General features: G+C 42.5%; 1 protein-coding gene across 2 annotated transcripts in view; it reads left to right on the top strand.

The window, feature by feature from the left end:
- klf12b (Kruppel like factor 12b) overlaps nucleotides 1–14,319 on the top strand; it is a 44,625-nt gene that overhangs the window by 9,108 nt on the left and 21,198 nt on the right. For both annotated transcript variants that reach the window (XM_073473280.1, XM_073473281.1), the window contains exon 2: nucleotides 5,974–6,056. In XM_073473280.1, the coding sequence (XP_073329381.1) occupies nucleotides 5,974–6,056 (83 nt within the window). The remainder of the gene's footprint in view (nucleotides 1–5,973; nucleotides 6,057–14,319) is intronic.

Genomic DNA, 14,319 nt, shown 5'->3' with positions numbered 1-14,319 from the left:
ACTGAGTGACTGAGTCGTAGAGTATTGTGTTGCTGGTGGCTGGCTATTTAAAAAGAATCATCCCCTATTATGTTTGTAATGCGCAGCCAAGTTTCGTGACATCGAGAAACGTGACCACGAGATGTGTTTTGAGTTGCAGGCTACATGTCTGAGTGCAGTGGGGAGCCCAGTCATTCATGTACATCACGTCAAATTCAACAACAAGCAAAGCCCGGAAAGAATCAGACAGATAGAGGATGACATTCAGCTTGAACTGATAGGACCTGATAAGCTCCCCATGTTTTTCTGTATGTCTCAGAGATGAAAACATCCAACACATGAGAAGTGTATTCTGTCTAATAATAGCTGTGTTCATGAAGAAAGCTGTGTTTTCTCTCTGTGGAACTGATTTATTCCCAGAGGAAAAGGGCAGGGTGTTTTGAGGTAAAGTGCATCAGTTGAGTGCATCTCTAAGGGTTTTTTAACCCTAAAGGGAACTTTTTTCTCTTTTTTTCAAAGGGTAGTGCACACAAACTGTGGTTTGATACCATTGTGCTCTTCGGGTCCATGCTTCTATGAGCAGCGAGGTAGCGGCACTCTGCTCTCTTGAGCCCCGTTCAAAAATGTCCCAGAAGCATCCAAAAGACTTCGCCTGCTGCTCCTGCCAAGGAAAATACGGCTTATGAAATGGAAATTCTGAGACCATTCACAGAGTGCCAGGAATGATTAGAAAAAAAGGACTATGTCCATCTCAGTACATCCAGGAGTGAAGTCTGAGGGAAAACACACCTTGCTCACACAGCTAACAAACAGCATCAACACTGTTTACCTGGTACAGTATGTGCTGTTTGGGGTTAGAAAGTCATTAAAGGGGACTTCCACCAATTTTATACATGAAGGTTAGTTACCTCGCGAGTGGCGAGTACTAACCTACTCTGCTTGTGAAAACAGTTGTTATGTGTCTGCTGTTGCTCTGGAGTTCTGTCAAATCTGACAAAATAAGCCCTGATGACATCATCAGGGGGAGACAGATTTATAACAGAAAATCTGACTTACAAGGGGGTCTTACGAGAAAAAGAAGAAAGTATTGGGTGCCTTCTGGGAATTGAAGGATCTATCTGTTTGGAGTTTGACTCATAGCCTGCTGAAGGACTGAACGTCAGGATATCTCAGCCTGTGCTGCTTTGATTCTAATAGACTTTGATCTGTCTCTTGTGAAAATACAGGTTTAGGGAACTAGAGTTCATCTTAAGTTTTTGTCTCAATAACAGAGGAAGAAAACAGTCTGTGGGGGCCCAAGTCAGCCATATTTGGAGTTTTTCACTTCCTCCTTTTTAGAAAAAAGGGTTTGAAGTTACATACCACTTGGCCTAAGAGTGTAGCAAGTAGGCACTAGGCTAGTACAACTTTTGACGATGATCAATTTTAGACAATCTATGACAATCCAGAGGGAATCTAGGCTAGGTAACTTTTAGCATTACTTAGTTTTTCTAGTGTCACCTTTTCCCTTCTGTTATGTACATTTACCTCCTGCTGTCTTTAGACTGTGTGGTATAACATACTCAATTACCACCATGCTGAAACATCAAAATGATTTTTATTAGCTAGCCTACAGAAGAACTTGCAAAATTTACTTTTGCTAAGGCTAGCTGTGACTGCACTCCAGCTAGTTCAAGCTTGCAGATTATTTTTAAATGTTTCTTTTTTAAGTTTTACAATGGCAACAAAAATCATAATATCACATAAAACAAATATATGGCATACATTTTTACAGCCTACAGTAAAAGAGATCATATTCTGGATTTGACTTAATATGTAGTTTATGTGTTTTTTGCTTTGTTGGCCAGCACTGACCTCTGTGGGTTGAAGGTTCAAGTCTGTTGAACCTTTGACCACAACAAGCGCAGTTATTTGCCTGTTTGCAGTGATTCTTAAGCAGTAACTCTGCAGGGAACTATCTGAATGGGCTCTCATGACCAGAATGAGGCCAATAAGATGAGGTCATGAACAGACACAGCTTAACATGAAGCAGACTGAGGTTGAGATCAGAAATCAGCTGTGTTTCAGCTGTGGCTCTATTGTGTCTACTGTGCTTGCAAACAAGATTATTTTTTACTAAACATATATTAGGGCTTTATTTTCCAGGGTTTACAGTAGCCTGTTCTGTTACCTGTAAGCATGTTGTGAGCGTCGTCGGCTCACTGCTTTTCTATAAGTTGCTACACTGAGTGACTCAAAAGAGAGGAAGCGGAGGAGTGTGCTGGTGAGCTAGCAGTTGTAGGCTGGTTATCGGGCCAATGTGTCACATTGGGGTGTCCAGGGGCACAGAAGAGGGAAGTGAGTTTCGGCAGAGGCCAGCGGCACATGTGGAACACAGGAAATGCTCATCTCACATCACCTACAGCTCTGTCCTTTTTTGCACATTTGCACACACACAGATAATCATTTGTTTTTGATTTGCAACATTTTGAAATGGTTTTCCTCGCTGTTTCCCTCCCTCGCTTGCCCTTCTTCTTTCTCTCCTCTCTTTGGTTGAGGACCAGGTGGGAGGGGGTCTGTTGGCATTCTTGCACCGTGTGCTTTGCGCTCGACCGGGCCTTGGCTCCGGTCCATATCCCCTCTCTACCCTCTCTCGCTTCTCTGACTCCCACCCCTCCTCCTCCCCACTAAACACCCTTCCCCCCTCCTCAACCTCTTCAACTCCCCTTGGTTGCTTCCCTAACCACTGCTCCTGCCAGCAACCCTGCTCTCTTCAACAAGCCCCCCACCCTTGCTCACTTCTCTTGCTATCACCTTCCTTAGCACTTTCTCATGTATCTCCCATAATTCATTGCCCCCCTTCCCTTCCCCTCACCCTTTTCCATCTCTCTTCCATCCATGCCCGTGGCAGCAGGTCCAGCCTCTGTGACACAGATGCACCCAGTTGCTCTGGGCGCTCGACATGGGAACGAAGCATTGGCGGGGCCGTCTGTTACAGTGTGTTTCGGGGTGTGTGGTTGTTCCTGTGCATGTGTGCAACATGGGAGAGAAAGAGGGAGAGGGAGATGAGAGAGAAAACAGAGATGGTACACACAGCCAGATACTAAATCTGGTTTCAAGAGTTTGCCTAAGCTTAACTTTCACTTGAATAAAAGATGTTTCATCGGGGAGTGAGACAGTGTTAGGCAGGGTCTGTCTTCACACTCACACAGCACAGGCAAGATAAAGCTAAAAGGCCTGTCATGAATGACCTGGGACCTGCTCTTGCTGATTTTTTTTTTTTTACATGTTTTCCTCTAGAATGGTTTTGGGTCCACTGGTGTGTGTGTGTGTGTGTGGTCTTGTATAGGCGTGGATGATGTCACCAGTGTATGAGGTCAACATTTGGTGTAAGAAGGTCTGAGGGTTTCTAGAAAAGGTTTGTCACCTCTAATTGATCCAGCTTGTTTGTTCAGGGCCGGGCTTTATCCTTCCACTCTGACTAGTCACTATCGCCTCCATCAGCACAGAGCTGATAGCCATCAGCGGACATGGAGGTAGTGGAGCTGAGGTCATAGATGAGGTTATGCTGTGGGAGTTTCAGTCCATACGTAGAAATACATTAACAACACAAACCATTAAGCACAGACAGAAAAGCAAGGGGTGAAGCAGCCACTGAAATAGGTATATTTCAAGTGTTTTTTACGGCAAGGACTGGCCTCAATCTTCACCTGCTCCCTTATTTTTTTATTCTAGGGATTTTGGTGGGGACGGGAGGGCGGGTAGGAGAGAGAAATGAGATGCCTCAACACTCCACTGCCCTCCTCTCTCCATCCGACTCCCCCACACACCTGGGATGGCCATTTCATTTCAGAGTGCAGCAAATGGAAAGGTGATCTTAATCTACCCTGTTTCCCTCTAACCCCCCCTTTCCATCTCCCACACACAGAGCCTCATACCGCTGATGGACAGCACACTGCTGGTAGCCTAAGCCTGCCGCCAGCACACCAAATTTAGTGATAGAAAATACTGGATACACATTGTTTTATTACCTTGAACAAATTCTCTTCATTTCAAACTCAATCTTTGTTCATGTTGTTGTCTCTTCTGGTTTGCGATCCTGAAGTGCTAACTGGCAGACGTGATCCTTTCTTGGGAGCAAAAGCAGTTGACTTCGGTCAACGTATTTCGACATGACCCCTTCAATACACAACGCCCCTCTGTTAGCTCATTACTCAGTGTTAGGTCTCTCTCGCTGCTGTTAGCTCTTTAATCATTACAGGCACAAGCAGAGGTATGCAATGGCTATTGATTTCCTATGAATAGCCTGCTGCAGGCCAGTTCATTAGGAAGGTGATCACAAACCACTGGATTAACTGGGCTCAAGGCACATTGTGAAAGGTTGTTGGTTTCAAGAAATGTCGTGCCACACTGTGCATAAGTCAAAAGTGTTTTCATTTTTAGTTTTTCCAGTAACATGAGTGCACACATTTAGCACAGGGACCAAATAAGTTTAGATGGTGTAAACTTTTTTGAGGCTCACTAAAGAACATTCTGAGAAAGTGATTTATTCTGAAAAAGATATGTTTTCCTGCCAGAATGATGGTCATCCTGGGGAAAACAAACCTCACTTTCTGCCTCTCTTGGTGCACTCCTCTCTTCTTCATGGCTGGAGGCTGGACGGAGGCTGCAGCTCCACCCGCCTGGCCGTTACTATGGCAACGCTATCTGGGCCTACCAAGACCTGAAGCCGAAGGACATCCTGGACAACAATACAATAGCAGCACAGCCAGGGTACCTGAGGGACTTAGACCTGAGAGGCGAGATCTGGGGGGTTGCAGATTGAGAGAGTAAATCCTCCCTCTTTCTCTACCTCCCTCGCACACAAACACAGTCAGGATTAGCTTTTCGCTTGTGAGTCTAAGAGGAAGTGGAACAATACTTGGCATTAAATGATTTTTCTCTGTCGCAGTTTTTTTATTGAAATCTGTAAAAAGAGATGTTTTTGATAACTATCCTGAGTGGATTTTCTGGTGAGTAAAAACCTTCTTGATTATGGGAAGGGCCACATGGATGTAGTGTTAGATCCGAGATGGTTATTGCAGTCAAATGACCAGCTGCAGAGAGAGATCATATGTCATTCATGATCTGAGCGTTTCGTCTCCGCACCAAAGTGGTCATGATGGCTGCGGCGCTGCTCACTGCAAGGTCTGGGCCACACATCCCGCTGCTGGTGCCAGCAGTGGAGAGTAATAGAGATGTTTAGAGTCTATTTGCCGTGCTTGCATTCCTCCATGTACTGCTGCTAAAATAATAAGAGGGAGGGTTACCTCAGGTCGGCCCCAGCTGAGGGATACGGAACATGCATTGTTGTCATTGGCTCTATCTGAGGATCCCTCTTAAAGCCACAGCGCGGAGCTGAGGAGCCGGGCACTGCTGCCCACTTTGCAGAGGTGCTCAGAGGCTGTAGGGCAACGGGTGAATGTATAAATGTGCTGAGAAGTGTGATTTTGTGTGTGTTTTCATGTGTGTCACTTTGTGGGTTTAATATTGCATGTATTAACATGAGTATGAAAAAATATCTTAGGAAGTCACTTTTACATCTCCAAGTATCAATGATTGTTTTGTTAAATCAGTGGTTAGAGAGGAAACATTGTGTTGCTCTGTTGCTGCTGTTGCTGTTGGGTAACTGTATATGAAAGCAAGTATTTGTATTCCATTGAAGTGTTAAGAGGATTTTATTCAGCATCATGAAGTGTTATTAGCCCTGCAGCACACCAACAGGCAATTGAAAATCTTTATTCTGGAGAAGAGGGAGTCATGCTGTGCACTGACTGAGTTTACTCAGTTTGTGTGCATCTTTTGTCTGTCAGCTTCTCTTGGTTTTCGAAACATGAATCCGTGTCTATTTAAAATGTGTTTATTTCTCAGTGGGTGCACAAACATTGTAGATGTCCATGTGTGAATAACTGAGTGTGGGACCTGCTTAGTCATGCTAAAACACCCGTCTTACACCTCCTCTGTATCCCTTCACAGGCAGCCTAAGAAACAGGATGTTAATGCTTGACGGAATGCCTGCAGTCCGAGTCAAAGCTGAGCCCCTGGAATCGGAACAAGGGGTAAGAGAGCAGTTGTTTTCCAGACAATCCCCCCCCCCCCCCCCTCTTTTTTTCCTGCTTTCCTTTCCTCCTCCCGGCAATGGGCCGATAATCACTCCCAGGCCTAAGCAAGTGAGTGAGAGAGTGAGTGAGTGAGTGAGCGTGGGGGCTAAGAGGAGTGGTCGGAGAGCATGGTAGTAAGCAGGAAGAGGAGAAGAACCGAGAAGAGGAGGAGAGCCACAGCTGGAGCAGGAATGCATCGGGGTGTTTTCGGGGAGGTGACTGGGGCCAGCAGAGAGTTGCGCAGATGCAGTCACTGCGCCGGGGAGGAGGGTCACAAGGGAAACTTTAAATCTTAGCCATCTCTGTCCGTTCCCGCCCCCTCTACTCCTCCCAATTTCCCCTCATCCTCCCTTACCCTTATTTCTCACTAACACACATGAGTAATCTCTCTGTCTTGCACACAAATACACACAAACACTACTGTCACAGCTCCATCTCTTCCTCTACTGTATCACACGCATGCCGCTGCTCTCTCACTGTGCTCCTCTCGGTTTCCATCACTCACTAGAAATTTATCCCAGAGAAGAAGTTAATTGTCACTCCAGGAATTCTGATGTTAATCTTCTGCTCGAAAAACACATTTTGTACATTGAATACCAACTCTACATTTCAAAATTCAGTTCAAATTTCTATACATACACTTAATGTATCAAACATGGCATACCTGACTCAGTATTAAATAATTCTTTAAAAACATCAGCTCATTTTTCTCTATCATAAAATCAATCATAGCACGGCAGCATCTACTGTGTTTAATAATTAAGTTCCATTTTACAGTAAACCACACTTTATTTTTGGGTTGAGTGTCGAATGTGTGCATTTTTGGCCACATGCTTGACTATGTAATAGTGAATGAGTCATTTACTTTATAGAATGTGCAGTAAAAAGAAACCCTAAGTGACAAAAGTGCTGTAGTGAAAGTTTTATTTGCAGCATGAAATTGCTGCCAGTGACGGACATAAAATCCAACATGCGTGGCCTTTGGTTCTGAATGTGTAAAAATAAAATACACAAATACACTATATAAAGACGCAGAAGAGGAGAGGAAAAAGCACCACAATGCAAAGTCTTTTTCTGATCAACTGTACTGTATATGTCAGTGTAAACTGATTGAAATTGGAATCAGCTGTGATTGGTTTATTTTTAAACTATTTACTATATCACACAGCTCCGGTCTTTTTTAAAACTCGTATCTATTCAATATAGCTTAATATAGCGTTTGAGCTGCTGTTGCAGAAGTTGAAGCTTAATTGGACATCAGGATTTTATTTCTGACATGCTGTTTGCAAATAGGGCTGGGAGATATAATGATATCATACTGTTATGGTGATAGGAGACTATATATCATCTCACAGTTTGGATATTGTTATATAACACCATGGCACAAGTTTTGTATTTTTCAGGTTTTTCCTGGCTACATTACAATAAAGTGATATCATTTTCTCCACTTACCAAACTGTTCTACTTGTTGTTGTACTTGCTTTACCCACGTAATCATTACATCCACATTACTGACGATTATTTATCATAAATTTTATTGAATTAATATTTAGTGAAAGTACCAATAATCATCCCTACAATATCGATATCAGGGTATTTGGTCAAAGATATCGTGATATTTGATTCCGTCGCTCAATCCTAGCATCTATGAGGTACTTTCATGTCAAAATATCGAGATATATCGATATATCATTTGTAGCCAAAAAATATTGCAATATTATTTTAAGGCCATATGGCCTAGCACTATGCACAAGCATTTGTTAATAAGAAAAATCCAACATTTTGGTATTGGGTAAGCTTTTATGTAAAGAAACTGAAAGCATTTCAGAAGCCTTTTGTTAATTGACTAAATATTATGTGAAAGCAACATGAATTGAACTGATGATATGGTCCACAATGCACCAGTGTTGTGGCAATAATGTTTAGAGATTGGACACATAGATGTTTTAGCGATTGTGAAATAATTAATAATAATAATAATAAAAAACTCTGATTCCTAAATGTTTTTGTCTTACATAAGTGTGTTCTGATCAAAAGGCCACATTGCACCATTCACCTTCACTTTTGTGTATTATTCAATTAGACTGTGCATGTTAGGAATAATGGAGTTACCTTGTGCAGGGTTTTCATGGCCCACATACTGTACAGTAGCAGTGCTCTCTGGTCCAGCATACCTAGAAATACAGTGGTCTTGTTATGGAGAAGCTGTTGCTAGGTTACAAGGGCTTTGTGTTGCTGCCACAGCTGTGTGCGCAGGGGGTGCAGGCCACTTAATATTTGTAATCATGATGAATTAGTGTTCAGTTATTATTGATTTCCATTCATAACATATCAATAATATCTTGCCCCCTAATATTTCACAAGGACCACTTTGTGGGAGAGGAGCGAAATAGTTTCTGTTGAGACAAACCCGAGAGCATTAGTCGTTGATGGATGAGAAAATACCAGCTGCTGATAACCCATCAGGTTACCTCAGGTCTTATAGAGAATTGTTCGCTGTGTAGATGCTTTGTATTGATAAGGATTGTGTCTGCCTCTGCAGCACATCTAAGGACCTGACAAAGAGGCAGCAGGTGGTTACTTTCTGGGTGTCCTGCTCTCAGCTGTGGCTCAAGGGTTTGAGAGCTGTGCTCCTGTGCTGCTACCCAAAAACCTGGGGTTTGAAGTCATTTTGTAGTGATGTCAGTCACAGACAGGATGTGAGCACTGCAGCCCACACGGCTTTGAAGTGCACCAAGATCCAATCTTGCCCTAACAGACTGTGCTTCCCTTTAGACGGCAGACACAGACAGACAGTTTAGGCTGCTGCAGAAATGTGGTCTTCATTTGGGTGGCGGGGGGCCAAGGGCTTGCTGGAAATGGTCTGCCTCGTTAGACAATTCGCCCGCAAGGGGCTGGAAAATCTGCCCCGCTAACCAGTATCCCCTAATAAAGACAATGGCATGTGGACAGAGGCAGGCAGGCGGGTCGAGCATATCTTTATACGTGCATGAGTATGTGTAGGTTTGAGCGCATGCAAGTGTTTGTATCTGTCAAAACGAAAGTGGGGGTGGCTTAAGTTTTCCATTTGTGATGGTTTAGATGTGTGTCAGAGTTTAACCCCAAGATGCAAATAACTTTCTGCTCTTCACTTCTGTGTAGCACTAAACACTCTGCTGTTTTGACCTTTCCACACGAGTGTTCCCCTTTTTATTCACACAGGATTGACCAATTCTACCACGTTATCAGTAACTGACCTAGTTCCTAACTGTCATGATGATGATCACTCCTCCAACAAGCCCACAGGCTACAATGAAACTGAACCTAACACTTCTAAATACAGAAACAACAAATGCTTTTCATTTCATCAGCGAAGGCAATCCCCCATCCTCAGTTCAGTTCACTCTGAAACAACATTCTTGGTTGGCTGTCACTTTTTCAAAAAAGCACGTTTGAATGACTTCCAAAAAAAACATAATTCGTTCAACTTGATTTGAACACAACCCCATGTTGCCTAAAATAAACTATAATGGAGAATTGACGCTGATGATTTGCACTGCCCCCACTGCTTCACTTAATTGATAAGCTAACATTAGGTTACTGTAAGGCAGTTGCATTTTACATTAGCAAAAAGCTGCACCTCTGTTTTTGATTTTTCCATCTATGGTATCCAAAGTCTTAACTGTTATTTCCAAACATTACGTGTTATTATGTGTCATTATGTGTCATGATTAGCCGTTATGCATTAACTGTTTGCATGATTGGTTTTAGCAAAAAGAACACCCTTAACCTGTCGCAACCAGACATGCCATAAGTCAGAGAGACCTGGAGTAGGCTACAGATCATTACAAATCAAATATTATATATTTGCTGTTAAACTGATGTCATTGGGTCCGTTTGCTAACTTCAGAGCCCCCATGTTGAAAGCTGGTCATTGGTTTACGTTAGCGGACTCCATTTCTAATCTAATGTGTTAGCTACTGTTGCTTACATCGCTGAAAATCCGACCTGAGTCCTTCACAAAGAAATCCACAGTCCAGCAGCATTAAACAACTGAAACAAATCGTTCACAGGCTTGTATAGACAACAGAGAGAGACGGGAAAGGCCTCATTTTTTAACGTCACGTTACAATCTGCTCACATATGGTCAGTAAAAAAGACTAACGTCTGTCCTTTGTCGCCGTTAGCTTCATTATAATCACATACCACATGTGACATTTCTGTTTGACTTATATTGCATTTATTAAAGCAGGAAACAAAATACACCAACATTTGATAAAACTGTATCGATTCATATCAATTCAATCTGCAACTGGTTTTTGGTGGACAACCTACGTATATGATGGTGACACTTTCTAAATATACAGTATGCTTATTTAGTGAATATTGGCTTTGGGCTCTATTTAAGAATTCAATTGCATGAACAGGTGTGTGTATATTTGCCACAACAGCTTGAAACTTGACTCAGACATAGTTTAAGATGTAACAACATATTTTGTTAACCACGAAATATAAGTGAGGGGCATTCAGATGACACTCTAGGTTGGCACATATATTTTTTCTGCAGCTTCCTCTTTTAATTCTGTCTTCTTTCAGCGGCAGGAAAAACTGGCAATACTGAAGAACTTTAGCAGCCAAATAGACACACTTTAAGAGCCCTTACTGAGTATGACAAGATTTCCAAAACACTCAGATCAGCCTCAATGGGTCTAATGACTTCAAAGCCTTCAGGCAGTATTGCTCCAGGCAGTCTGTGACACTCACATCCTATACAACGTGCAAGTTTACAGAGAGACCATGTGCAACAGCAGCTGGATGATAGCCTGAGGGTCTGTCAAGAAAAGCTACATTTGATGCAGACGTTGATGCAAGAGAAGAGCAGAGGACATTTGACATCAAAAACATACATATTATCAATTAAGTGATATTTCTTTTGAGATGATTTCAAGGTAAAACTGTGGAGCGGCAACAATAGATCGAGATACAGGCTGGAAGAAATCAAATACAAAACTCAGATAGCCCAGAGGATCTTTATTTCCCTCTGTATCAGAATATATTATTTCAAGTCCTCTATTTAGCATCTAAAAGCACTAAATAAACATTTCAGAAATGGTTTATATCACACTATAATGTAGTAATGAGCAGGCACAAGTATTTGTTAAAGGTCAGCTGTGTAGTATTTAGGGGATGAAATGGAATATAATGTTCCTAATTATGTTTTCATTAGTGTATAATCACCTAAAACTAAGAATCCTTGTGTTTTCATTACCTTAGAATGAACCTTTTAGTCTACAGAGGGAGTGTGTCCTCTACCATAAAGTCCACTATGTTGCAGCGCCATGTCTCTTCAGTAACCCAGAACGGACAAACCAAACACTCTAGAGAGGGCTTTTGATATTTTTAGCAAAAGGCCCTCTCTGCAGCCTGAGATGAGGAGTGTTCAGTTGGTTCCAAGCTGCAATATCACTGCTAGATGCCACAAAATGCTACACACCAGACCTTTAACTCCTCCTGTGGGCAGCCATAGGCCAGCAGGATAATGCATGACAATATAACGAAGAAAATGTCTTTGTAGTTGTCTACAACTATAGTATCAACCATTTATTAAATGTTGTATTACTTCTTGTAAATCCTAAAAAGGTGGACTTAGGTGAAGTTTTACTGACTGCTAACAAGGAGGGTCAATGGTGACTTTGACTAACTGAACGGAAATCTGCTGAAATGCATTTTTGAGCCTATGAACATTGTATGGATAACAGTGAGTGGAATTAAAGGTCCAGTATGTTGGATTTAGGGGGGTCTATTGACAGAAATTAAATAATTGATAACGATTAATATTCATTATTGTTAATAATTGTATTTTCATAGTGTATTACCACCTTAAATGAAGAATTTTTGCATTTTCATTACTGAGAATGAGCCTTATCTACAAACAGAGCAGGTCAAGATCAAATCAATTTTATTTGTATAGCCCGAAATCCCAATCACATTGCTACAGTGGGCTTTACAATCCTCAGTCCTTATGATTCGAGTGAGGAAAAACCCGCCGTATTGAAAAAAACCCTTTTAAGATGGGATGTAAGAAACATTAGAAAGAGCCACAGAGGAGGGATCCCTCTCCCAGGACGCACAGAGTCTCCAGAGTCCACCATATTGCACTGCCATGTTTCTACAGTAGCCCAGAATGGACAAACCAAACGCTGGCTCTAGAGAGGGCCTTTCGTGTGTTTTGCATTTTTGGCAGCCACCTCAGGGGAGGGTGAGGTGATGAGTACTCAGCTGGTCGCAATCTACAACTACACTGCTAGCTGCCAGTAAATCCTAGACACTGGACCTTTATCTCTTCATCTGCAAAGTCAGTGTCCATTAATTGTGTTTATATGAGTCTCCACCCATCAGAGTTATAACTTAACAAACACCCCATGGACATGACTCATAGCTTTATGAGTCAACAAAACAACCAACAATTGCAACTCAAACATTGAGCACCGCAGAACAATAAAATAGAGGTTGCATCAGCTGATTGGCGTTCGCTGCTTCACCATACTTTGGCTCTCAGTGGCTCATTCATTAGCTTCTTGGCCACCAGCGGACTATTTAAATCCAATCATATTGTTACAGTTGTACAGAATAGCCATTACAACCTGACACCTCTTACTACAAAGACCCTCATGCCAATGCCATTTGCTACTGCAGCTTCCTTCTCCACCAATCCTCCTCCTGTTTAGTTGAAGCTTTTGACTTTGCTATCTAATAATTATGTATCTATGCCTCCATTAAGGGGGGGTTAGCTCTCCCAGCAGAACTCTCCCCTCCACCCAAAGCACACAGACTTCCACTCCAAATATAACTTTATAACTATTTGCTATAAATGGTCAGTTCCTTGAGGGACTGACTGAGCTGTACTACTAGAAGGAAAGTGAGGAGGTTCCACGAAGGAGGCAGCACAGCAAAAATAATCATCTCATCCAGTTTTTCACAAAGACTATGGTTAAGCTTTTATCAATTATGATACCTAAGGCTGTTTATATTCTCTTGATATGTATACAGCCGAAAAACAAATTAATACAAATGTTTTTTTCCACCAAAGTATAATTACATATGTTTAACTAAAAATGCTTGCTGGGTGGCATGATGAATCAGACCATAATGTGCTGTAAACCTTGACCTGACACCACTGACCCTGAGCTGAACCCCACCGAGGTCCAGAGGTCATCAGAGGGCATATTTCATGGGGTAGGGTTTGTTTTCCAACCGAGGAGGAGTCACGCAGGGAGAAGCGCTTTTTGATTCATGGGGTCGTAACATTTCCTGTGGGCCGACAACGAGTATACAAGTCTGGAGTAAAAATAGTAGGCTACTACACAAAGTAACACACGCACACTCACACACACCACTCAGAAAAATTCGTAATTCACCACAGACCCACTCTCAGCCAGCATTACATAAGGGGAAAGAAATGTGAGTCTCGAAAACAAAAGCAAGGATCAAAATCCAGAACATTTTTCGTATCTGCTGCAGCTGCGATTGGAGTTTTTCCTTTTACTTTAATGAGCTTTTCCTGTACGATCAGTAAAATCCTGGATGTGCTCCCTCCCTGATGGCCCTAACTGTGACTCAGCCTCTGAAAGGCTCCACTGTGAGGATCAACACCAGCTCACCACACAGCACCCCTCCCACATTGAACATAGTCAGTCTAGATCTGCTACATCACATCTAACACAGCTCATTTGACGCTATAACAGAAATTGTGATATCAGAGAAGGTCCAAAGTATGGGAGCCCGGACAAACAAATAGCTAGTAGCAGGGTGAGTGTCCTTTTTCAACCGTGCATGTTCTTCATTATCTTTTCCAAGTAAACAGGTCCCTGAAACTTGTGTAGACAGATGGGGCGGTTGTGTTACAGTCTGCTTGGTGTTAAGTGAAAGATGCGTTGAGGGACACACTGAGCCACCAGCGTTGGCCTTAGGAGGCCCATCGCTGAGAGACTGAGGGAGATGGTCAGGAAATTGAGCCCATATGATGTTTTTCCACCGTCACAAAGGAGATTTAGGAGAGATACGAGGGGGAGCCAAGAGAGCTACGATTCTGTGGGAGTGATGGAAAACAGAGGAGGAAAACAGTGAGAGAGCAGCCCACGCCGAGAGAAAGGAAGGAGAGAGAGTGTACGGTGGAAGGAGGCGAGCATGAGAGGCGCTATCTTTACTCCTGCGCGATTCATCTGCCTGTGACATCATGCTA

This window comes from Pagrus major, chromosome 9, assembly GCF_040436345.1.
Source record: "Pagrus major chromosome 9, Pma_NU_1.0".
NCBI lineage: Eukaryota > Metazoa > Chordata > Actinopteri > Spariformes > Sparidae > Pagrus > Pagrus major.
This window is presented reverse-complemented; position numbering and strand designations above follow the sequence as displayed.